The sequence below is a fragment of the Marmota marmota genome, unplaced genomic scaffold, assembly GCF_001458135.2.
Source record: "Marmota marmota marmota unplaced genomic scaffold, marMar, whole genome shotgun sequence".
Lineage (NCBI taxonomy): Eukaryota > Metazoa > Chordata > Mammalia > Rodentia > Sciuridae > Marmota > Marmota marmota.
In genome coordinates, this window is record NW_026000102.1 from 292,565 (window position 1) to 318,603 (window position 26,039).

The 26,039-nt window shown below is 43.5% G+C and overlaps 1 protein-coding gene across 8 annotated transcripts in view; it reads right to left on the bottom strand.

Annotated features, from left to right (window-relative positions):
* Vps13d (vacuolar protein sorting 13 homolog D) overlaps positions 1–26,039 on the bottom strand; it is a 241,475-nt gene that overhangs the window by 84,983 nt on the left and 130,453 nt on the right. For all 8 annotated transcript variants that reach the window (XM_048783582.1, XM_048783583.1, XM_048783584.1 and 5 more), the window contains 9 exons: positions 22,647–22,755; positions 20,408–20,571; positions 19,202–19,310; positions 16,792–16,971; positions 15,076–15,192; positions 14,108–14,257; positions 6,588–6,737; positions 5,460–5,556; positions 2,677–2,825 (listed from right to left, as the gene is read on the bottom strand). In XM_048783582.1, coding sequence (XP_048639539.1) covers positions 2,677–2,825; positions 5,460–5,556; positions 6,588–6,737; positions 14,108–14,257; positions 15,076–15,192; positions 16,792–16,971; positions 19,202–19,310; positions 20,408–20,571; positions 22,647–22,755 — 1,225 coding nt within the window. The remainder of the gene's footprint in view (positions 1–2,676; positions 2,826–5,459; positions 5,557–6,587; positions 6,738–14,107; positions 14,258–15,075; positions 15,193–16,791; positions 16,972–19,201; positions 19,311–20,407; positions 20,572–22,646; positions 22,756–26,039) is intronic.

The following is a 26,039-nucleotide window of genomic DNA, read 5'->3' on the forward strand; positions in this document are numbered from 1 at the left end:
GGGGGGGGGGGGGGGGCACCGTGCTTTTGTCTCTGCGTTTGTGAAATGGAACTCCCACCTCCCCCTCCTCATCACAGAGTTTCTGAATCCAATTGAGATAGCAGATGTGAAACTGCTTCCAGTCCCTCTGAACAGACACTCTATCCGCAACAATGTACCCTCAGTGTAAACCTGAAGAGATTCCCCTCAGGGACTTCTGACAGCCTCGCTTCTGGCCGGGAGTCGGGGGAATTGAGATAATTATTCCTTCAACACCAAAGACATGGTTACCTTTTAGTCAGCCTCTTGTGATTCCTGCTCAGGAGAGGACTCTATTTCCTGAGTATGTACTTTTAGTGATTATATATTCATCAAAGAGTACACTGCCCTTTCTAAGAGCTACTAATGAAAGGCTATTACTCTGTTAGGAAACTCTGCACAAATGACATTATGAGTCCCAGACTCCATGAGAAGAACTCAAGACACAGTCAGACGGTGACTTCCACAAGCCGTGAGTTCAAGGCTGAAGTCCCCGCTCCAAGTGCCCTGGTGGAAACGTTCTCTTACCGCACTCTGCAGGTCCTCACCCTCTCAAATGGCTGTGCCATTTAATTTGTTTAACAATGATTTGAAAATGTATTTTGAAAATGTTCCTGCAACAGGGTGCCAGGGCAACGTTCAACCTGCAGGGTTTCCAGCTCATGTAAGCCAGGGCAGGCAGCATCAGTACCGTGCAGCTGGGGGCTGGAGCTATTTGCTGTAGAAAATCCTACTGCTTTTGTCAACCTGGGGCAGGTTAGAAAGAACAGTTAGGTGTCTATGTTTTTTAGTAGGAGTATTTTAAAAACAAGAAGTCCTCGACTTGCAGGAAATGCTTAACACTGGTTTGTTGGGCAAGTGCCAAGTATTCTGGGAGAATATACTTTATCAAACAACCCATTCCGAAGGTCATGCAAGTCAAGTGGATACTTGTGGATATTAGCAAGACAGTGGTTTTCCCATGGGTTTCCCCTCACTCCCAGGCTAATTATAAGTACCTTTGGTCTCCTGGGAAACATGAAATTAAAGCAAACTCAGCCTCCAGGCAGTAAGAAGAGCAGGGCAACCTGCACTGGTCCCAGAAAGGGTCTCTCTGCTCTTGAGCAGCACTCCCGTGTACCGCCTCAGTGAACAGCCACAGTTGCCCTATCCTCATCCAAACACATGCTGATGTGGACCAGACTACTGTCTCACCACCTACAGGCCTACTGTAGAAGTTTTAAGTAGACAGACTGCAGGCCACACAAGGCCCACACATGTGTTTTGTCAGGCCCACAAGGTTTAAGAAAAAAATAAACCTGAATTGGTTGCCAACGTTTAAAACCAGGAGATTCCATATAAAAATCTAGATTTCTAGCTTCTCTTTAAAAATATGAAGATCTGGCAACTCTGGGTTCACGTTCCCCTGTGACAACAACTGGTGGAGCTGAGCGAAGGCTTCCCCCTCATAAGGCACGTGCTCTCACACCCCAGCTCTGTGGCATTGCCACCTGAGCACGGCCAGCACAGCCATGCAGCACGTGGATCCGTGACTCCAAATGAATTTTACTTTGCTCGGCCCTCCACCTGTCCCTATTCAGAGAGAGATGGGCCTGCTGCAGCAGCGGAGGAGGCAACACGAGGCAGTGGTGTTTCAGCTGGTGTTCAGTGGGACGAGAGAGGTCTTGACAATAGGCCCAGGGTGTGCAAGCTGCAGGGAGGCAGGCCAAGCTGCCAGCTCAGGGGAGACTGCCTGACGTTCACCTGATTCCATTCCCACTCCTACCACTGCCTCGCTTGCAGCTTGAACTTCCATTTCCCTATCAAGCAGGGACACCATTTGAGGACTCACAGGCCTAAAATTCTCTGATTCCTGATGTTCTAGGGAGTAGCACAGTACAGTGGAGGAAAAAAAAATTAAGACCAGTCATTTAGGCTGGGCTTTGAATCCTAGCTCCCTCCCTATTTAAAGTGTATTTTATTGCTGAAAATGAAGCTGGTGCTCAGGCTGTATCTGCCAAGTAAACATCAAGATGGCTGGCAGGAGCCTCTCATCTTGATGTAGTGAGCGGTGGGGCGTGGACACATCCCAGTGAGAACACAGCTAAGTCCTCCTCAAAGCCGGCTGGCATTCCTAGTGACAAACCCCCAAGAAGAGGCGGATTACTAAGAGGAGGGTGGTCAGGTCCTGGACACAGAAAGAAGATATTGTTTTGTCTTGGGTTTTGTTCTTCTCAAGTCTGGGGGCACCTCTAGGAGGGGAGCTTCTCCATCTCTGCAGTAAGTCAGGAGCTGCACAGAGAGCAGAGGGCTTTCACACCACCCTGTGTTTGTTCTCTCCAGTTATTCCTTGATCTTTAGCAAAGTCACATTCAGCCATTAAACCAGAAAACAGACATAGGTATGAGTCAATAAATGATCTATAAAAAGAAAACCCACAGGGCTAGGGCTGGGGCTGGGGCTCAGCAGTAGCGCACTTGCCTGGCATGTGTGAGGCACTGGGTTCAATTCTCAGCACCACATATAAATATGTAAAATAAAGGTCTATCAACAACTACAAAAAGAAAAAAAGAAACCCCATAAAAATACGTGCTGTGATGTCAGACAGAAAAAGCAAACAGCCAACACGTTCGTCTACCCCGAAGGAAAGTGTCGAGATGGTACCCCAAGCTGGCTCACCTTAAGGTCCAGTGGCAGTTTGTTGGAAGTGAACACACTCAGCTTGATCTGCGGGATGCTGATCTTGAGGTTTTCAAAGTAGTATCGCGTTGGCGTCCCCCCCTGCTCGGCCGTCTTTTCATGGAGGTTTTCATCATATTTTTCCACCTCTGGTTCAAAGGCAGAATTTAAAAACCAATCTCTTTAGTCTCATGGTTCAAATACTTGTATGGCATTGAAAAAATTCATCCCAAAATGTAGACATCTCTTAGTTTATGCAGAATGCAGTATCTTGATGGCATTTCTTTGTAAAAGCAGATCTGATTCATGTTATTTATCAAAAAAGTAGGTGATCTCAATCTTCTAACCTGTGACTTTGCCATCTGGCAGATACCGTCTTTGGAAAAATAATCCAGGTGGGAAAATCAAAAGTCACAGGTGTGTTTGCCAGGCACAGGCTTTCTACAGCTACTGTTGGTATTAAGCGTCATTAAGATTATCTGAATTTATTTCAAAATGTGACATGTAATAAGAATTTGGTGTACAGTACCACTGAATCAAAATGAATAATATCACCAATTAAATAATGAACCTGAATGAAACATTGAGCCTGAAAAATAACAGGGCTGAGGCCATAAACAACTAGAGTCACTGTAAACAGAACCCTCCCCCAGTGGTGGACGCTCCCTTAGGATAAGGCAGGCTTTTTAATTTACTACCCCATGAAGTAAAAACTGATAGGGGCTGAACACAGCAATGAGCTGTCTGCCCCTGAGGCCACCCCCACATCCACTGAGGCAGCCTGTTTCCCCTTGGCTTCGGGCACCTTTAAAAGAAAACCAGGGAGACTACACCAATCTACGGAGCAAGCAAATTTACAGCATGGCCTATTATTAGTTGTATGTACAGATAAGCGGTACTGTATGTAACAGGTCCTGTCAACCTGCGCTGGGGGACACAGTTGCATTGGAAGGCCCGGAGGTGCTCCAGTGAAGGCAGAGAGGACTCTTCACAAAAGTCTACGCCTATTATTCAATATTTGCTGAGAAACTTACTACAGCAGTCAGGCAAGGTGGTGCACGCCTGTGATCCCAGCAACTTAGGAGGCTGAGGCAGAAGTGTCACAAGTTCAAGGCCAGCCCCAGCAACTTAGTGAGACCTTGTCTCAAAATAATTTTTGTTTTAAATGACCGAATGCCTTTTATTTTGTAGCAAAGTCATAAATTTTGAGAAGGTAAACATTGAAGCTTTTCAACTAGATATTGATCTGCATGGTGTAAGCAAATGTTTGTTGTTTTTGTTAATAATAACACAGCAAAACCTAATTTCAGTCCTTTACTCTCTACTATGAATATTCATCGAAGTGCCACAATTATAACACAAATATCAAAATAAAAAATTTTAATAAAAGGGCTGGCTGTGTAGCTCAGTGATACACCGGCATTCAATCCACGGTACAGAAAGAAAGGAACAAAGAAGGAAAGAGAAAAGCGGGAGGCAGATGAAGAAAGGAAGGAAGGAAGAAACTCATTATGGCAACTCTTAAGAAAAGCACGACCAGGCTGGGGCTGTAGCTCAATGGTACAGCACTTGCCCCACAGGTGTGAGACCTGGGTTCAATCCTCAACACCACATAGAATGAATGAATGAATAAAGATATTGTATCCATCTACAACTAAAAAAAAAAAAAAGAAAGAAAGTAAAGCATGAACAGTCAAATTTAAAGTAAAACTTCTCAAGAAGGTATCAAAACAGAATGGATACCTGACCAGCAGGCTTTGCCCCAACTCACGGTAGAAAACACAGCATTGAAAAGTCCTGACTGTTCTTGCTCTTGAAACCACACACATTATTTTTTTCCTTTTTGTGATGTGGAGGACTGAACCCTGGGCCTCAAGCATGCTAAGCACACCCTCTACCACCGAGCTATATCCCCAGCCAATCCCAAATACTCTTCAAGCTTGATTCTAAATCCAGGATAAAAAGAACAAAATATATTCCCCTTGCATTGTGTACATGTAGGTACACACTTCCGGGTACATTTCCCCTCCAGTGAACAGGGGCAGACACACAGTCTTTTTCTTATCATTTCTTCAGGCTCAATGTTTAATTTAGGTTTCAAAAGGCTGAGCATTACCGGCAACTTTCTAAGCTGTATATACAGCCCTGAAGTATCCACCTACAAGCAGGAGCAGGCTGGAATGTGAAACCTAGCATAAAGAGACAACAGCTAAATTATTCTGCACTATTGCTGGGAATTTGTTTTTCAAGTTTATCTTACTCCCTTCTCCAAAGAAGAGAGTAAAGTAACTAGAAACCTTTATAATTACAGTAAGACACATGGGTATGGATGTCAAAAGTCGATGAATTAAGACCAGCCAATTTTTTTTTCCTCAACTAAGCCCAAGGAATTGCCAAAGGGATTTTGGATTCTTGGACCTGAGTCTGCTCAATGAGCAAACGTTAGGAGACATAGTAGTTTGCTAAATAACATCGTTTCTATTATCCTAGGGCAGAGAAACAAAAAATACCAAGCACAGAGGAACAGTGTGCTGCTGCCCAGTGGCTTACCAAGGATATCCCAGGACACCAAGACCCTCTAGTAGCTGCCTAGTTCATGGATGTAACCCAGATAACCAGCAATGAAAGGGAACAGTTGAGACACAAACTCCTGCTTGCTAGTTCAGGCTATAAAGTAGAAAATAGCTTGGTGGGCACCCAGGAGCCACCTATTTTCACAAACAGACTAAAACATGCCATCTGTGGGCCAATGACAGATAGAAGTACAGGCTATTTTACTTTACCTGACTCTGCCTGGTCGTAGCCAAAGAAACTGAGCAGCTTAAGGAGCAGTTTTTCCTCAATCTGTACGGTGAACCTCTGGGCTGTGACCATCAGGTGCTGGAGAGAAAGAAATTCGGGTTTTCAGGGTGAACACCTGGGGAACTTGTACTTGTTCAGTTAAGAAGGCCTCAGGAAGCCAGGCATGGTGGTACCTGCTGTCTCCTAGCCATAGGGGAGGCTGAGGCAAGATTATTGGTGGAGCCCAGGCCTGGGCAATATAGTGAGATGGTGTCTCATTTAAAAAAAAAGAAAAAAAGAAAGGCCCAATGACATGACATGGTTTCCTTACCCATGTGATTTAATAAGTGCCAAATTATTTCTGGCTTATCTTTCTCTATCTTGTAACAGTTAATCAAAAACCCCAGAAGATGTTCAGTGGATAACTAATCACCATCCTGTTGCTTGGTTCCCAGGGCATCTGGCCTTGTGAGTCAGATTACAGCTCCAGATGCCCTGTGCCATGTGAACCTTGTGGTCGTCTGTTCAGACGGATGGTAGCTTGCACAAGGAACTGCACGAGTAGCTTGTGGCTGAGGGCTCCAGGCAAGCTTGGTCCCATAGACACTGGTGACAAATGGACAGGAAGACGGGAAGCAACAACATCTTACTCAGCTCCCACTTTTCCAGTTTGTTGCTCTAGCAGCTGGCTTATATTTGGGGACTGCTCCAAGAGACAGTTTATCACTGTTGAACAGTCTCGTCTGCTTTTAGGACACAGTATGGTAGCTTAGATGCAGGACATGTGTCCCAAGGTCAGACCCCTTGAAGCTCCTTTTCAGTATCTCTGTATTACTCTCTTTTTAATACCACATCTGACTAATCTACAAGATTCTACACATTCCTACAGAGATTTCAGTCTGATGAAAGAAGATGCTGGGCCCTGTGGATCCAATACCTTCAAACTGTCACCTGCAAGGTCACTGAACACAACTGAGAACATAAAGTGCCAAGAAAAGGAGTTCCTGCATATGCCCGTCCCCAGCCCGTCAGAACGGCTTCCACACGCAGCCTGCACTGCTGCTCTGAGACGCGACTGAGAGACAGCAGATCCCCTCCCACATGGCACCACCCCAGCTCCCATAGCCTACCTTGTAGATGTTGGTCAGTGCGCTCTTACTGGGGGACTTCACTGCATTGACCTGCACTGCAGGGCCTGTCTCGATGACCTCGTTCTCGTTGCTCAGGGGAGTCACGTAGAGCATAAAGGGCTGAGTGGTGCCAATGAGCTGATTGTCCACCTGGGACATGAAAAAGCAGCAAAACAGAAACAGAGCACACGCTCAGTTTTCGTTTCCACCTTTGAGTGGTACCTCCTACTAGGCAGGTCCCTCAGCAAGTCACGAGCTGGCCAGTCCACACCTTAACAACAGATGGAAAGGCGCAGGTGTGGCCAAGGCCAGTCAGAACACTTGTAGTGCAGTGGTAACGGAAACCGGGGCCAGGCCTGACTGGTGAGTGCTTCACTCATAGAAGGGACTTGAAGTTTTCTCACATGAGAGAATTTGTGTGTTGATTAGCTCAGTGGGCCATTCCAGAACAAATGCATATTTAAACATTATGTTGCAAATAATATATACAGTTCTTATTTGACAACTTGAAAAATTAATTACAGAAATGAAAATAAAAACTCAAAAAACATACTAGGCACCAAGCATCTTGCCAGCCATCTCGCATACACAGTCCTATCAAAGGCCGTCCCAGCTACTCCATAAGGGCTCTGCCCCAATCCTTACCAAAACCTCAAGCACACCCACCTCATTTCAAAGAAGACTCGGAAGACAGAGGCCCTAGTTTAAGTTGGTCAATGACAGAATGAAAACTCGAGGCCAGGTCTGTCCACACCCCCAAGGCCAAAGCTCTCAGCCACTATGCTGTTGATGTTTCTCACACCTAAATCCTTGAAGGCAATTGAAATTAGAAAGACAAGAGCTCAAGTGGCTACCAAAAGAGTACAATTCCCTCTAACGTCAGTCCTTCTGAAGAATGCAGCACCGAGTAGCGAATAGCACTAGCACCACGACGGGGACCATGGCTGCACCAGGACATTCACACACCCAGGAGGCTCACCGAGAAGCAGCCACCTCTCCTTTCTGTTTCACACTGAAGATCTTGGGGCCGGTAAAACAAAAACCATCTGCTGGATTCCCATAAAAGATGATCAAAAAGCAGAGCGCGGTGGCACACACCTGTAATCCCAGTAGCTCAGGAGGCTGAGGCAAGAGGATCAAAAGTTTAAAGCTAGCCTCAGCAACTTAGAGAGGCCCTAAGCACTCGGTGATATCCTGTCTCAAAAAGACATGGGGCGGGGGGAGGGGGAGAGAGAGAGACCATCATGAGGTACTCTCTGCCCACTAATTACCATGTGCCTTCTGCTACACGAAAGCCGGAAGCTAGTATTCCTCTCTTGTTACATACAGGTAAAGAGAGGCTCAGAGAAGCTTCACGAGTAAAATTACCTGCTGACACTCACACACAGCTGGTAAGTGGAAGAGCCAGTATTAAAATGCAGAATTCCTGGCACCAAACTCTTTGCCCTGCCAGGACTTCCCACAGGTTCCCATCCCACAGTGCTGGGGCCTGGGCTGACCTCCCCTCCCCTGGGATAAAGGCCAGAGGCGCGGGGCACCTGCACCTACCTCCACTCTTGCCCCCGACAGTGCTCTCTGCTCAGTAGCCACGGTGATTTGCTTTTAAAGCATAAATCAAGTCAAATTCCTTCTTCTCCACCCTTCAGTGGCTTTGCTTACTGTTAGAATAAACCCAAACTCGTCCCCATAGCCTCCAGGCCCCAGGGTCCGGGTGCTACCTCTCTGCCCCTCCCCAGTCCCTGCAGCCCACTCTGTTTTTCCCCAACGTGGCTGAGCCCCCTCGGGTCTGCGCCCTTCTCTGTGGTGGATCTTTCTCTTCCTCCAGGTTCCAGCCAGCTTGCCCGTCCTCAGGAAGACCCCCAGGCCACTTCATCTCGCAGCCCATCCCTTCGCTCCTCTCAGCAGTTGTCATGGGATGTCACTGTTTACTGCTTACATACTGGTTGACTTCCTCCCTGGCTGTGAGCTCCAGGAGGGCACAGGCTGCGTGTCTTTAGTCATTGCTGTGTCTCAGAGCCTCACACGGTGCCTGGCGCACAGCTGACGCTCAGGAAGAACTTCTTGAATGTAGGAGCCATGACCTATCCATACTAAAGTAACAATAATGAACTCACCTATGCTGTCCTCTCCTTTGTCCTTTCCCTAAATACAGGGATTGGGGAAAGGACATGCAGGTTGAGTATCCCTAATCTGAAAACCTGAAGTCCAAAATGCTCCTAAATCCAAAACTTTTTAAGTGCCAAGATGACATTACAAGTGGAGCACTTCACACCATGAAATGCTGTTTCATGCATAAAAATACCACATAAAATTACCCTAAGGCTACGTGTAGAAGGTATATACAAAACATAAATGAATTTCATGATTAGAATTGGGTCCCACCCCCAAGAAATGCCATGATGTATATGTAGATGTTCCAAAATCCAAAACACTTCTGCTTCCAAGCACTTTGGATAAAGAATCCTTAACCTGTACAAAGCATGCTGAGAATTACTAATTCTAGTTCTGCAAATTAGATTCAGTGCACCCACAGAACAGAACATATATTTTCTATTAGAAAAATTTCTTTTTCACAGCCCTATCACCATAGTAAGCCCTCAAATCTCCTTAATTCCTATGATTTCCAGCACACATCAGAACAAGAGGTATTATAATTAAAATTGCATGTGAGAATGTGAGTGTGTGTGTGATTGTGTGTGTGTGTGTGTGTGTGTGTGTGTTACCTGGGATTGAGCCTAGGGCCTTGTCCATGCCAGATAATTGCTCTACCACTGAGCTACATTCTTGGTCTTTTAAAAAAATTATTTTGAGATGGGGTCTTTCTCAAATATAATCCTCCTGTCTCAACCTCCTGAACAGCTGGAATTAGTGGCATGTCTCGCTGTGCCCAGCTTAAAAAAATTTTTTTTAATAAAAATATAGGGGCTGGGGTTGTAGCTCAGTGGTAGAACACTCACCTCGCACATGTGAGACCCAGGGTTCAATCCCCAGTACCACTTAAAAATAAATAAGTGAAATAAAGTTACTGTGTCCAACTACAACTAAAAAATAAATGTTTAAGAAGAATAAAAATATAAAGTTAAACTATAAATAACTAGCAAAAGGATCTTCTCCGTAAAGTCAAAAAAGAAGAACAACGAAAAAGAGCTACAGGTAATAACCTTCTATCTATCTTCAAACAACAGGATGTGATTAGCTTGAATCATGTGCGATTTATGATATATGGCGAAAGATCTTCTGAGAAGAGGTTTGGGCATGTGTGTTCAGGGAACAGAAGCTGCCTGGGCCCAGGGACAGCTGCACACACCCAGTAGGAATGCTGGCCAGCCGTGTGGGAAGCCTGCAGCTGGGGCCGAGGGTCCTTCTCATGGAGATGTTTACCAGAACCAGTTTCCTGAACGTAGTTCACCTTTGGTGGAGGCTGGAAAGGAGCGTTCCAACTACGATGTTACAAAGAAATACAGGAGTTGTTCTGACAGCATGGCAACAGAACTCTCCCCCAAATTGTCAAAATCTACTTTTTACAGAACTCTGAAAATTAATCCAAAGTTTGCCAACAATCCAAGGGGCATTTATTCAAGAAAACAAGCTAAACAGAGGTAAGAACAGAAAGTTCTAAGGCACTCAACTGGTGCTATTCCCATTACCACCACCCAAGTCCACGGAAGCCCTGAAAGGCAACAGCTGGGCAGTCACCAACAGGATGGCAGCAAGCAGTCACTGGAGGCCCCAGAGAAGACTCAGCAGCCCCCAACGCCTCACTCAGAATAATGTCATTATTTGGCTTGCCTGGTGTATCTCCTGTCTCTCTCTTTCTGGATATTGGTAATCTGCATTCCAACCCTCCATCCTTGGTACTGGGGACTGAACCTAGGGGCTCTCTACCACTGAACTACATCCTCGGTCTTTTTTTTTTTTTTTTTTTTGATACAGGGCCTTGCTAAGTTGCTGAGGGTCTCCCTAAATTGCCAAGGCTGGCCTTGAACTTGTAATCCTCCTGCCTCAGCCTCTCAAGTCGCTGAGATTATAGGTATACGCCACGACACCTGCCAATAATTTGCTTTTTTTTCCTCCTTATTAGACTGGTTTGGTAGCAGCTTACTAATTTTATTGATCTTAAAGATTTTCTCTACTGTGATTGCCAATATAGGCCAGTTCACTGATTTCTGTTATGATCTTTATTGTTTCTTTCTTTCTTTTTTTTCTTTTTTTTTTTTTTTTTCAGATTCTTAAATGACAGCTGAGCCCTGTTGTTCGGAGAGCCTCCTGGGTTTCCACCAGTGCTCCAGCCTCACTCACTACAACCAGGCTGAGGGGCTACGAAGATTCAATTCAAAGTACCTTCCAACTTCTGTTTTGATCTCTTGTTTTATTTATGGGTTATTGAGAAGTATATCAGTTTCTAAATATTTGGGGGAGTCTTCTGACTCTTCTCAATCTTCTTCTTTCTGTTATTTCTACTCTAATTTCCACTGTGGTCAGAGAATATACCATCCATGACTTGATTTTTTTTTTTAATATTTATTTTTTAGTTGTAGTTGCACACAATATCTTTATTTATATGTGGTGCTGAGGATCAAACCAAGGGCCTCACATATGCTAGGCAAGTGTTCTACCACTGAGCCACAACCCCAGTCCCATGACTTGAATCTTGAGAACAGTTTTATGGTCCAGAATGAGGCCAGTTTGCTCCAGTTAGCTGACAGTGTTATTCCTGTATGTCTTTGGTGATTTTCTGGTTATTCTATCAGTTATTCAGAAAGTGGTATTAAAATCTTTGTAACTGTTGGTCTAATTCTTTAGTTTTTGCTTCATGCATTTTGAAGCTCTGCTCAAATTTGTTGTATCCTCTTGATTAACTCTTTTATCATTTAGAAATTGCCTTCTCTATCCTTGGTAAAATTCTTTGCTCTGAAATCTAACCTGATATTAGTTCAGCCACTCTCACTTCCTTATGACTGGAGTAAGCCAGGGAAACCATTTCCATCCTTTTCCCTTTTAAGCTATTTGTGTCTTTACAGTTAATGGGTTTCTTGTAGACACCACGTAAGTGGGCCTTGATTCTTCAATCACTCTGATCCTCTCTGCCTTCTGAGTGGGTGTTGATCACACCTACATGTAACTGGCCCTGTGAGGTCCGCGCCTGTCACCTTGTTACCTCTTCCTCCCATCTGTTCTTTCCCCTGTTTTCTGACTTCTCTTGTATTAATTATTTTTTATTATCCCATTTAATTTCCTTTGTTGGATGATTATTTGTAACTCTTTGTTTTATGATTTTAGTGGTTACCTTGGGCTTTAAAAAATTGATCTTTAATGTATCAGTCAATAATCCAGCAATATCGTACCACCTCATGTACAAGAAGATTTTAATAATATTCTAACACTTCACCCCTTCAGGCTTCACACTATTGTCTTTATACATTTTACATACAGACTCCAAAAAGTGTACACAATCATCTTTAAGAGAGTTAAATAAGAAAAGAACCCCCTTCCCCCCCCCCCCCGCAGCTCTCATCCTAGGGTCCTTTACCGGTGCAGACTCGCATCTCCACCGGGTGCCACTTTCTAGCTGCCTGAACAATGGCCTTCCCGTTCTGAGGGGAGCAGGTCTGCTGATAATGAATTCCTTCAGCTTTTCTTTGTCTAAACACATCTTCACTTCACCCTTGTTTGTGAAAGACATCTCTGCTGGGCATATAATTCTAGAATGACAGGTTTGTTCCCCCGTTTTTAGGACTTTCAGGATGCTGCTTACTGGCCCCAGCTGCTCCTCTCAGGCCTTCCTCTCATGACTTGAAGGCTCGACTGCTGATCTCCACTGCTCCCAGCAAGAAGTCTGCTGTCATCCTGATCTTTGCTCCTCTGTACCTAGCATGCCTTCTTCCCTCTAGCTGCCTCCTCATAAGTGTTAAGTGACTTGGTTATGAGGTGCCCGGGTGTTCAATTCTGCCCCTCAGTAGTGGCAGGAGACTGGCTTAAGGATCTCTGACATAAACTCAAATCCAAGGACTCCCTTAACTCTTCTATAAAATGGTGTTGAGTTTGCATATAACCCACACACAGCCTCCCAATAAACTTCAGATCACCTCCAGATTACTTACAATACCTCATCTAATATAAACGCTACACAAATAGTTGCTATAGGGTGTTATTTAGGGAATAATGACAGGGAAAGTCTGTACTAGTTCAGTAAAGACCAATTTTTTTCCAAATATTTTGGATCCTAGCCTGTTTGAATTCTCTTATGTGGAACCCCCAGACGTGACTGTGGTCTCCTTCATGGTTATGCATTTCATTTTAATTTCTAGAAGACTGAACGTTTTATATTTTCCAGGTCCTACTTAACTCTTTGAACACAGAACACCAGTTACATTAACTGGTTTTCTGGAAACTCTGTGTGTTAGCTCTGGGTCAGTTCTGATGGATCATTTTCTCATTTCCTAGGGTGCTTTTCTGCTCCTTTACACATCTAGTAATTTTTGAAAGATCATCAGACTACAATCTTTACCTTGCTGGGGGTAGGGGGTAGTATTTTTGTGTTCCAATAAATCTTCTTGAGCTTTGTTCAGTGATACAATTAACTTTCTTGGTAAACAGGTTGACCCTTTCAGAGCTTCCTTTCACTGCCTGCCAGACAGGCCCAGAGCAGTGTTCCGCCTAGGGCTGCCTCACACTCTTCCAACAGCCCGTGAGTTCTTGGTTTTCTCCAGTCCGGCTGGTGGGAGCAAGCCTCTGTGTGGGGAGTAGACACTGTCTCCTCTGGTCCTTCTCAGTGAGGAGCTTCCTCACACTGCTCAGTAGTCTGCTCATCGGGGCCTGCATCATCTCCAGGGTTTCTTCCTGTGCAGCTCGCTCCTCCACAAACACTGTCCTATAAGCTCAGCAGCTCTGATGCCTCTGGCCCCTCAGTTCTGTTTCTCCTCCACGCTGCTGGGCTCTGTCGCAGTCGCTTCACCAGCGCCACCACCAGGAAACATTCTCAAGGCTACAGTAAGCGAAGCCAACCACAGAGCTCGCCTCTTTTCTTTCCCACCTTGCAGGGGTCACTGTCCTTTTTGTCTGATGTCCAGTGACCTGAAGCTGTTGTCTCCTTCTTTTGTTTGGATTTGGAGGTGGTTTCAGGTAGGAGAGTACATCTAGTCCCGGTTACTCCATCTTGGTGGGAAGACGAAGTCCAGTTCCCTTGTTTTTTCCCTATGATGAACCAAAATCCTCCAAGTGATGGTTACATGAGTTTTATTTCTTTCTATTGGTAAGATGGAAAACCATGGATCACCTTCCTATGATTTATCTAATTTATTTCTGCAATCAGCTACATTTGGAATTCTGCTATATGGAAAGATTAATCAATGAGACAAATATAGGTGAACATGACTATTTCATGGGATGATTTCTTTTGAAGGTCACAATAAGACATTTCCTCCTAAACAGTAAAGTCTTTAGAATACCGACTATTAAATCTGGTTGGGTGTCTGGCATGAAAACAAGAAGACTGACAACTTTGGAACTTCCCCACTTACCTGTACATCCTGTATGCTGAGTTCAAGCATGTGACTGGTGGCCAGCTGTGTGTAGTGAACGTTGATTCCTGTAAGACTTGCAAAGACAAGTTCTTCTGGGACTTTATTGATTAAGGACACACCAATTCCACCTTCTAACCTCACGAGCACCTGAAAGGAAATCCAAGTACAATCCGCTGATTATAAGCATAGCTAATGGTAGCCAGGAGGTACAAGGAAATGAATGGCTTGAAACCCCTTTTCTCTTCACCTCTGAGCAGATGGAAACTACTGGACAGAGTCCTGTCATTTACCCTTTTGGCTCAAGTGCTGCCATCTCACTAGAAGCCTCCCCCACCCAGCCAGAGCTTCAGAGTGAGGGGACAGCACCTCCACAAGAGCGCTGAGGACACTCTGCATGACAGGAGTGTAAACGTGAATTTCTCCCTTCTCGGATGCAAGATCTTACGTTAAGGCACTTCCACAACATCTGACACAATGCTTACACACAGGTACTGGAGTTTAAAAAGATAATTGAACAAGTATCAAATAAGTGTGCTTTTTCATTTCCACCCAAATTCCTTTTCAAACTTTTTATTCTCTTCCCAATGTGCAACCAAGGAAAGGGGAAGGAAGATGCCAGAGTCAGCCAGAGAAAAAGAAAAAAAAAAAAATAACCCAAATTTTCTCATTCTTTACCATAAATCCTACTTAAATTCAAATCATTCCTCCTCTTTTTTTCATCACCTTGCTTTAGCAACATTTCTTACATTCTGATTCCATACAAGTGTTAGCTGCCATCGCATAATTGTCACACAAATGTTAGCCACCACATCAGAGTCCCACCTTCATGTTGTGATAAAGGTATACTCGGGTGAGGCAAATCCCCCGTTTAGAATTCAGGTGGGGCAGAAGGCCAACAAAACCACAGAGCAAACATCTTAAAAATCAATGACTGAGAAAATAGATTTGAAACATTTATAACTTACTTCTAATTCCTGCTCTGTATCTGGGTTCCTTAGTTTCTGCAGCTCTTGTTCAGTGACAGGAAGTTCATTCACCTCACATGATGAGCGGTCACTTTTCCGCTGGCAGAAATCTGTTATCTGAAGTCAAATAAACATCACAGGAAGAGGGCTCACACTTCTGCTCTGACCCTTGCCAACCATGAGGCCAGCAGTCACTGCGCCCCAGAATCCTATGGGTGCCAATGGCTTCCAGAGTGCTGCTAGAGGTGACAATGTTGATAATGAAGCAAACGTGCCTCCCAGTCTCCCCGGCAAATCTCGAGCTTAGACCTCGAGCGCCTCGCACTCCAGGTGGTCTGCAACGGTGGGTCGAGTCAAAATGTGCATTCATCTCCCCCAGAAGAGGAGGCTGCTTTTAAAGTGCCATGGCGGATTATGATATGAATTATGACGTCCCATCTCAGAGAGCTCACTGTTACGTTCCGGTGGCTTTGGTCCTTGTTTATTAATTACATTAGGACTAATGAAACACATTTCCAATGTAGGCCTCCCCTCTGAGTGTCAGACCCACATCTACCATGACTTTTGGACATCTTCATGTAGATAACATATAATGACATTCACAACAATCCTAGACTCAACTCCTCATTTCCTGACAGTCTACTCCGTGTTCATCTTTTGGTGACCTGGATGACTCTCCTCTTTGCTGCCTAAATGGGAATTCTGGAAGCCATCCTGGCGCCTTCCTCTCCTCAGGTCCCACAGTCAGCCGGTCACCAACTCTGACTCTCTCCTCCTGAACAGCTTTGTTTCTCTGTCCCTACCATGCCCACTCCTGCCACTTGTTCAGCTCAGGCCAGGTCATCTCCTACCACATTACTACAAGAGCCTTCAACTGACCTTACTCTAGCTGTGTTTTGCCCCAAACTGCAGACAAAATGAGTTACCCAAAATAACTTCTGATCACACCCGTCCCTGACTCGTGTTGCTTTAGAAAAACCACTGAGCTGTCTGTGTCTTCCCAAGGCTCTGAATGATGTGGCCTCTGCTCTGCCCAGCCTTGCGCCTCCCCACATTCTCTGTGTCAAAAGAACTGAAGACCTGTGGACCTGTGGACCCTTACCTGTGGACCTTCACTAGTCAACTTCCCCAAATACTATACAATTTACTTTTTATGTTTATTTCTCACTGATTGTCTATCCCCACTTCAGAAGGCAAACTCTGTGAGAATAGGGAATTGTGTCTCTTTGTTCAGGGGCAAAGATCTCTGCCTGGTTCTAGCAGCTACTCAATAAGCACACGCTGAACAAACACCCTTCCCACCACCCTGACTCCCCACCCCTCTGGCAACTCCCTGTAGTAACCATGGCTGCTCAGCTCAAGCACTGCTTCTTGATGTAGGAATGCCCCAGCCTCCGAGTCCAGGAACACAAATGCTTTCCATATGCCCTCCACTCCCACCCTCACATAACACAGCATTCTAACTGTCTGCTGAGGGGACTTTTATCTTCTTGTTATTACAGCTTCCAATACACCAACTGCTTAAATATCAGTTATATCTTACTTCTACTTTATTTCTTACAGCAACTTTATAACATGGGTTCACCCCATTTTACAGTGAAGACACCATATCCTCATACCTAGCATCAATATTTTCAGTAAATGCTTCCTGAAGGACTAACCAGGGGGTGGGGGAGAGGACATGAGTTTCATGTCAGGTCCAATGATAATTATCACCTGGAGTGCTCTAGTCGGTCCATCTGGGATGACTCTGATGGATAACATTCCAGAGCCAGGCCTCATCTTTTGGTTAATGAATTGTTGCTCGGGTGGAACTGGTCCCAAAAGCTCCACAGATGTGTCAGGACCAAGAACAACTTCAGCTCCATCAAATAAGCCAGAAAGTCCTCCTTTGGCCTAAAATACATTGAAAGGCATAAGAAAAGGCAAAGGCACAGGGCCTAATAACTCAACACACCATCTGAAACAGGTCACAAAACTCAAATTCTCTTTTGCAGAGTCATGATCGACCTACAGCCAAGCATTTACTATTTGTTTAGATTTACAGATGAAAGTAGGATTATGTGAGTAATAGGGAAAGCTATGCTGTATAAATTTGGGGAATGAAATATAAGCATGTAGTAAGAGATAATTCCATGAATAGAGTAGATTGGTTTTATTCTGCCTTGCAATAACTTCCAGTCATTAAAAAACAACTTCAAAAAAATATTTTTTAGTTGTAGTTGAACATAACACCTTTATTTTTATTTATTTATTTTTATGCGGTGCTGAGGATAGAAGTACTCGCGTGTACTAGGCGAGCACTCTACTGCTGAGCCACAACCCCAGCCCCTAAAAAACAACTTTTAAAAGTAGCCACAACTAGCTTTGTTTCTTTAAGTATTCTCACTAGGTTTGTGTTATGAAAATTAAACAATTGCTATCATTTAGCTTTCTAATAAGAAATAAATTCTAGAGTTAAAAATCTTCCCAAATAGGCCTATGGTTGGACAACCAACTCCAATGTGCAAAAGTTGGTGCTTCTTCTAAAAGGTAACATGGCACAGGGAACATCATCCAGTGCCCAGTCACGCAGGTCTTCAGGGAAAAACAGGTCCTTTTCAAATTCCCCACATGACATTCAAGTCTACAGGGCAAGCCCGAGGGAGCGTACTGCAGGCTGGAGACAGGCACAGAGACTGTCTGGACCCCTTGTTAATTTTGTAACTACTGAGTGATGAAAAGGAAACTCTGACCTGGGTCTTCAGGACAGTTGTCAGCACAGAGGAGGCTGCTGTGGGCTAGAAAGGGCACAGCCTCATGAAGACAGTGTCAGAAAAGGCTTTAATGCCTTCAATTACTTTATTCAGCATAATAAGATTGAAACAAGCTCATTTCCCTAACCAAACACATTCTGCTCTGCTGAATACTGTGATTATGGGTTAATTCACAAGCAGAAAATGATGAAACAGATTCAAGAAACAACAAACACCAGAAAGAGATTTGGGGGAGGAAAGCACTCCAAAAGAAGCGGAATTACATGGACTTTAGAAACAAACTAAAAGTAAAATCAGGGTCAAACCCAGAACCCACCAATTATAACAAGCCCCCCCGCTTTGCCTCTACAAGTCTGAATTGTATTGCTAATTGAAAATCACAAATCCATTCCAGATGTGTGCATCATATAAGTAGGCAGCTTGCCTTTGATGAAAAAAGCTCAGGGCAACGGAGATAAAGAAAATAAATCTCACCAAATAGCAGCCAGGGGCTCCTTGCCATTGTGCACACTGCCCTAGATGGCAGTGTCCCAAACCAAAGGACAGCCTGGTATCTACCGGGCACATACCAACAGTTCTCAACAAGGGCATGATGTTCAAGTAGTTATTGCCTGGATAAAACTCCAGTGGGGACAGAACTGCACACACAGCTATCTGCTGAAACCTCCTCGACACCTACCCTCCTCAATGTTTATCTCAGATCTGTGGTCTTGTTCCCAGCCTGAAGCCCCCTCTGGCAGAAAATCTAAATTCTTTTCCAAACACATATTTGCTTATAAAGCACCTGGGAATTTAGTATGGAATAGACAGGCTGAATTGAGTACACAGGAAATTGTCTAGTAATCTTGATTCTGACATTTGCTACAACAATTAAATGCTTATTTGGGTATCACTAAGAATGCGGGAATAAACAGAATCAAGGGCATGTGGAGCCCAGATGACTTACTATCTCCTAGAACACTGTATAGACTCTTGTCACTATTATACCAACTTCACAGGTCTAAAACTAAACCATCTAACTTAGTGGTGGATTTTTAGTTGATATTTTCTTTCCTTCTTTTAAAAAAAAACATACGTGATTAATGTCAGAGAAACAAAATCCTAAGAAACCAAGGGAAAAAGCTATCACCCACAGAGAGCCATTCTTGACACACTGGCTGTATATCACCATCAAGAACAGTTCCCATGTACACCCTGGTGCACAAAGAAAATTCCTGACTGTCCTCTAACAGAAACAGAATAATAGAACACACGTTGCTCTGTATTTAGTTTTTCCCACTGAACAAGTTATCATGTACATCCTGCTTGAGACTCTGTCAAGGAAGCCTTACCCCCTGCGTGCTGCAACAAGGGGCATCAGGACTACTGACCTGGACCACCAACCCATGCAAGCCACATGTCAGTTTTCCTTCTCGGAAACTCCACGTCTGAGTCGTGCTTCGCCTGCGGTCGGGCTTTCTTAGCATCAGCGGCTCGTATCTGGACAAAGAGAAGAAATGCAGTGAGACCCCAGGGTGGGCAGCATCTGGCCTGAGGAGAAGTGGGGGCAGCTCTGCTCTTCTTCCCTCCAGGACCCTCCACCCTTAAAATCTACCAGGCAGCCAGCTTCAGCCTCACGGCAGCAGGAACCTCTCAACATGGAAAGCAACGAAGAGTGGCACGAGGGATGAGGCCCCAGGGATCTGCGTGTCAGCCTCCTGCTGCCTCCCTGCAGCACAGGATGGGTTCTCTGCTAAGTATACTTAAAATCTTCTCAAGAGTCTTCTTCCATGTTATTTCTAAGTCCTTTCATTGTGTTTTAACTTGTAAGTCTTTTTAGACATAAATAAGGTATCAAACTAAAAACAAATATACTGATTGAATGGAGAAGCTAAGGCACGGGAAAAGAAAATAATTTATGCAAACTTAACAAGTGGATTTGAATCCTGAGAGTTCATAAAAACACATTTGTATAGTCTCTTATTAATTATACAAAAGATTTTTTTTTTAAGTATTCACTTCTAGAAAGTAAGAGTGGACTGGAAGTTTGGGTGAAAGAAATATTCACTTTTTATACATCCTTTTTAGATCTGACATTCCCTAACCTGTGTGGGTATCATCATCCTGTTAAAAAAATAAAAATGAAAAGTCCAATACTTAAAACAGCAAATGGGTTTTCAAATCAATCATCAAAGTTCAGAATCCATTTTTGTCTAGGAAGCTGATGGACTTCTGTCATGGAAGAAAAATATGAATATAAAAATACAAATTATTACAAGACTTTACATAACACTTTTTAAAAAAAAAAAAATTGTAGTTGTAGATGGACAGAATGCCTTTATGTTATTTGTTTATTTTTATGTGGTGCTGAGGACTGAACCCAGTGCCTCACGCATGCTAGGCGAGCACTCTGCCATTAAGCTACGGCTCCAGTCCCTACATAACAATATTTTTTGTTGTAGATTTCCTCTGAGTCTGAATGTAAGAGCAAAGAGATTGATCAAAGGTCACCTGGAGGGGTAGTGCATGAAGTTCAGTGTGGAGCTTAGAGCCACAAAACCACATTAATAAAAGAAAATGAGAATCAAGAAAACTACCTGTTGTCAGTTACTGCAGCAAGACCAGCAATATCTAGGATTGCAGAACCCTCAGTGGAGCGGGTGGCCGAGGGCTTATTGGGGTTGTGAGGAACTGAAGAGCCTTCGTGGGCCAGCATTCCTGTTCCTGTCATCCTCCAGAGCTGAGAGCGCTTTCCTGGTTCCTGTTGAGCAAATACACACAAAGAGAAACGCATCAGGAGCAGCCCTAACTAGCTGCTCTCTTCAACAACTTCCTCTAAGGGCTAAGTTTGCAAGTTGGAACTGGAATAAGACATTTTCACATCATACAAATGCTTAATTCAGACTTTCACTGTTGTCAATCTCCGGCTGCACCTAGGATGAACTATGCTAAACTCTTAAACCAAATAAACAAAAATTACAAATACTGCAAATTTTTTAAAAAGTATTCGTTTTATAGACCTAATATATGTTCCTTTAAAAAAAATTAGAAACAAATGGCTGGGAAGTCTCCTACAAAGCTATACTGCCCTGACGACTGCTATTCTAGACAGCAACCCGCAGGTGCCTTCACTATAGAGAAGGATCCAATTATGTAAAGCGCACGACAGTGTTGATGTCTGGTAACTGGTAACCCTTACAATTACAGACAACCAGCACTTACCAAGGCCCTCCACCCCTCCCCAGTGCTACCATATTGATTATTTCCAATGTTTACAAGTTGGTTACATTCAAATGAATTCAAAGGTTATACTAGGTTGATTTATGTTCATTCTAAATATTTATTTCTCCTTAGGAATACTTAAAACAGCAAATGGGTTTTCAAATCAATCATCAAAGTCCAGAATCCATTTTTTAATATTTATTTTTTAGTTATAAGGGACACAATGTCTTTATTTTATTTTTATGTGGTACTGCTGAGGATCGCACCCAGTGCCTCATGCATGGTAGGCGAGCGCTCTACCTCTGAGCCACAACCCCAGACCTAGAATCCATTTTTTTACATATTTTTTTTTAGTTGTAGATGGACACAATATCATTATTTTTATTTATTTATGTTTATATGGTGCTGAGGATGAACCCAGTGCCTCATCCATGCTAGGTGAGCACTGTACCGCCACACCCCCAGCTCCTAGAATTCATTTTATATTAGGAGTAATAACACTTATTGAGACTTTTCTATGTGCCAGATATTGGTCTGAGGGACTTTCATGCAATAGCACATTTGATCCTAAAAATAATCCAAAGAGGCATATACTGTTACTATCCTTACTTACAGATGAGGAAGTTAAGGCTCAGGCAGATGAAGTAACTCCCCCTGGTCATATTAACTAACAGGTGGTAGACTGAGGATTGAAGTCTCCACAGCCTCATGCCAGAGCCGGAGCCTTACCAGCTCTGCTCTGCTCTGCTGCCTCTAACACACCCAGTAACACCTCTACTCTAGCCATTTACGTCAAGATCACATGCGCTCCTTCTAGTGAGGAGCTCCCCAGGGCAACAGATAACTCTGGGTCCTACAGACTCATTCACATGCTTCACGTGTGCGGGAAAGATTGCTTTTGTATTCTACATTCTACAAAGTAGAAACTACCCGTGTGTAGGGCATATGCTGGAGTCAAAATGCCAGGGTTTGAGTCCCAGCTACACAGTTTATAAACTGAGCAACCTTGGTCAAGTTACCTAATCTCTTAGAGCCTCTTTTTCCTGATCTGTCAAAGAGGGAAATTAAGCCACATAGTATAGTTCTTGAGATAAGTGTAGTGCATACAAGGTGCATGGAACATGCCTGGCACAGGTTCCGGCCTCTATAAACGTTTGTGTACTATACTCATTCGTCTCTTGATACAGTACTTTATGTACATGATCCTTTTTATACACATGGGAGGTCAGCAGAAAAATGGTAAGAAAGAAATAGGAAATACCAAACATCATCTACCTTTTACTGGATGAGCCAGGACTCAAACCTAGAAAGGTACCAGTGCTTCCTACCGGGGGCTGCCATCTCGCATGACTACAAGGAAATGAGGTACACAGCACCCCTCCCCTTCCCCAGGCCTGCCTCTCTACTTGATACCAAGCACCTCCAGTATCCCACTGGTGCCACAGGCCATTCCAGAGTGATCTTGCTCAAGGTAGGGAACGAGGAGTCCCGAGCAAGATACTCAACCCAAGCTTTCATTTCCTCATCTGTCAAACACCCACTCTAGAATGGCTGACCTGAGCGCCTTCCTGTGCTACAAACCCTCATTTTAAACCCCAGGGCCTGAGCACTTACCTTCTTCTTCAAGATGACTCTCTGTGTCTTTGGTGAGACGTCCAAGACGAGCTCTGCACAGGTGATGGCCTTATTGGCAGAGCCGGGCCTTCCTGTCCCCTCCTGCAAACTAGAGTTAAATCAATGAGCACACACACACACTGTATCTTCCCCTGCCCTGCTCAAGGATTCATCTTGTAAGAAGATATACACTGATGTCTATCCTGCCGCAGGTAATTTTAGTATCTTAAAATTCAGACATGAAAAGATGACTATATATATTCAGAGGCAAAAGGAAAAAATAAAGCAAAAAACCAAAGAATAAGATAGACGTCCTTGGGATTAACAACTGCTCTACTCTGCCAGCAGAACATCAACATCACGATCAGCATCATGGCATCCCATGGAGTCTTGGCAAGAAACCACAAGTCCCTCTGGGATGAAGAAAAACCCGTGGGCCCAGAATCTGTATCCTCCAACTCAATGCTCCTGTGTTCCTCTGTGGCTTAAAAATCCTAAGCTTTATGGAATGCTGCAGTCTAGCTTCTCTGTGGGGTTCCTGGAGGAGATTTAATTCAGATTATTTGTCTATTTCCATTAATCCCTGTTATCACAAAAGGTACTGATAAATTCAGAATTAAAAATTAATCTTCATGACACCAAAACCACAAGTAATAAAAAGAAAAAAAAAAACAGGTAAGATTTCATTGAGTTGAAAAACTATTGTCCTACAAAGAATACCTTCAAGGGCTGGGGTTGTGGCTTAGTGACAGAGCGCTTGCCTTGCAAATGTGAGGCCCTGGGCTCGATTCTCAGCACCACATAAAAATAAATAAACAAAATAAAGACATTGTGCCCATGTATAACTAAAAAATATTTTTTTTAAAAAAAGAATACCTTCAAAAAGTCAAAAGACAACTCACAGAATGGGAGAAACATCTGCAAATCATGTATCTGATAAGAGACTGGTATTAGATTTACATTAAAAAAAGACAAATACTTCAATTTTAAGATGAGCAAAGGATCTGAATGGGTGTTTCTCCAAATGGCTCCTAAGCACATAAAAAAAGAGGAGACACTCTATTAGTTATTCAAAAATGTACAACAAATCCACGTTAATCAAAAAGAAAACAAAATACAAATCAAAACCACAATAAGCTGCCATTTCATATACAGCAGAATGGGCAGAATACACAAAATAAATAAATAAACAGCACTAACGTGTTGGTGAGGAAGTGGAGAAACCAGAACCTTGCCCTTGCACCTGCTGGTGGGAATGCACGAAGGTTCAACACCAGAACACAGTAGGGCATTCCTCAAAGTTAAACACAGTTGGATGCAGTGTCCTACGCCTGAAATCAGTGGCTAGGGAGGCTGAGCAGGAGGATCGCAGGTTCAAGGCCAGTCTCAGCAACTTAGCTAGAAGCACTCACTAACTAGTTTTCACTCCATCAATCCAGCAAACATACTCACAAAAGCAACCTATTGAGACCCTGTCTCTAAAAATAAAAAGGGTTGGGGATGTGTTGCTCAGTGGTTAAGCCCCTCTGGGTTCAATGCCCCATATTAAAAAAAAAACACAGAATCACTGTCAACTCAGCAACTCCACTCCTAGGTATTAACATGAAAGAATCACAAGTAGGGCTCAAACAAAAGCATGTACAGGCATGTTCAAAACAGCACTGCTCATAGGAGCCAAGGGGCGGAAACAACCCAAATGCTCGGCAGCAGATCAATCAAGAGAATGCAGCACACACACCCACACAGAAGAGAATATTACTCAGCCACAAAAGTATTAAACACTTTTCATAAAAAGAATGAAGTACTAGTACATGCCACAAGTAGCTGAACCTAAAAAACAAGCTACATGAAAAAAGCCAGACACAAAGGTCACTTATGTGACCTCATTTATGTGAAGTATCCAGAAGAGGTAAATCCACAGAGACAGAATGCAGACTAGCGGTTGCCAAGGTCTGGGGCGGAGGAGGAGTGAGGAGACACTGATGGGTGGTTCTGGGATTTCTTCAGAAGTGATGGTCAAATATCAAAAATGTATTAAATGCCACTGAACTGTTCACTTTAAAATGGCTACTTTCATCTTTGGAGTCTTTTTCTCTATCATTAGTTCCCACCAAGATGCAAAGAAATAGTGTCAAAGATGCTCTCAAGAATGGCTCAACCACTTAGCAAACCAGGGGTCTTGGAATTCTGCTGTGAGACCCACACACCAGGTCCGGGGCCCTTCTCTTTTTCTCTGCTCCATGTCACTCCACCCACTATGCTCATCGTCCTCCACCAGGACTTTTCAGTTAAGGAGCTTAGTAGCTACTGGAATTTACAGAAGAGAAGGGAAAACACGCCTAGCAACTAGATTCAGAACTGGTTTTTCAGGCACTAAATCCTAAGCAGGTCACACTGTCAAGTGCCATAATCTTTAAAAACAATCAAGCAACAAGCAAACATACATGACTGGATCGATTCTAACAAGACAAACACCTCAGCACCATGGTTGCTAAAGGGACCTGCCACACACAAGGGAAAGGAGCTCTCTCTTCTCTGCAAATTCAATCCACGGCTAGTGAAATCTGACCTCCAGGCAGATACAAAGATACAGAGATTGTTCTGTGGGCCCCAGGCACCTATAAGAATCTCATTCAGAAGGAAAATCATGCAGAACATTTTGGAAAGAAATATGACTTTCAATGTTCTATTCAAATTATTGATATTTATAATGCTAAAGATTCAGCTATTTCCCATATCTTCACAGGTAAACCTTAAAAGTGGTCCTGTATCTTCAGCACATTTACACCTTGGCAGAATGACTACTTTTTGAAAACTCAGTACTCTGAATCTTGTATGTGACCATCAATAGCAGAATTGGAATAAGCTTAAATTCTTCACCTGAGTTCTCTAAATACAACTGTTCAAACAGTTAAGATTATAATTCTAAGACAGCTGGAAATACTGTGAAGTTAAGTACTACAGTTGGTTCCAGGTGAGCACTCAGACTGTTAAGTGTCTGAAGAAGCAGCATTCTTAGTGCAAAGAGGAGTCAGAATCAAGACAATCAATTATGAAGATCAGTCAGTTTCAAATAAAGAAAGGGGAAAACATCTATTAAAATCCCAGCAACTAAGGAGACTGAGGCAGGAGGATCACACACTCGAGACCAGCTTCAGCAGTTTAGTGAGACTCCCTCTCAAAACAAAAACAGAAAGGAGTGACGATGTAGTTCAGTACTGAGTTCAACACCCAGCACCAGAAATATTTCTAAAAAGGAAGAAAGAGGCAAACAGACTAATAAATAGAACAAAGTTTAAGAAATACATTCCAAGTAATTCTTTGATATAAGAAGAATTTAAGATAAAAGAATAACTCATGGGAGGAGTTGTTAAATACTGGGATAGATTAATG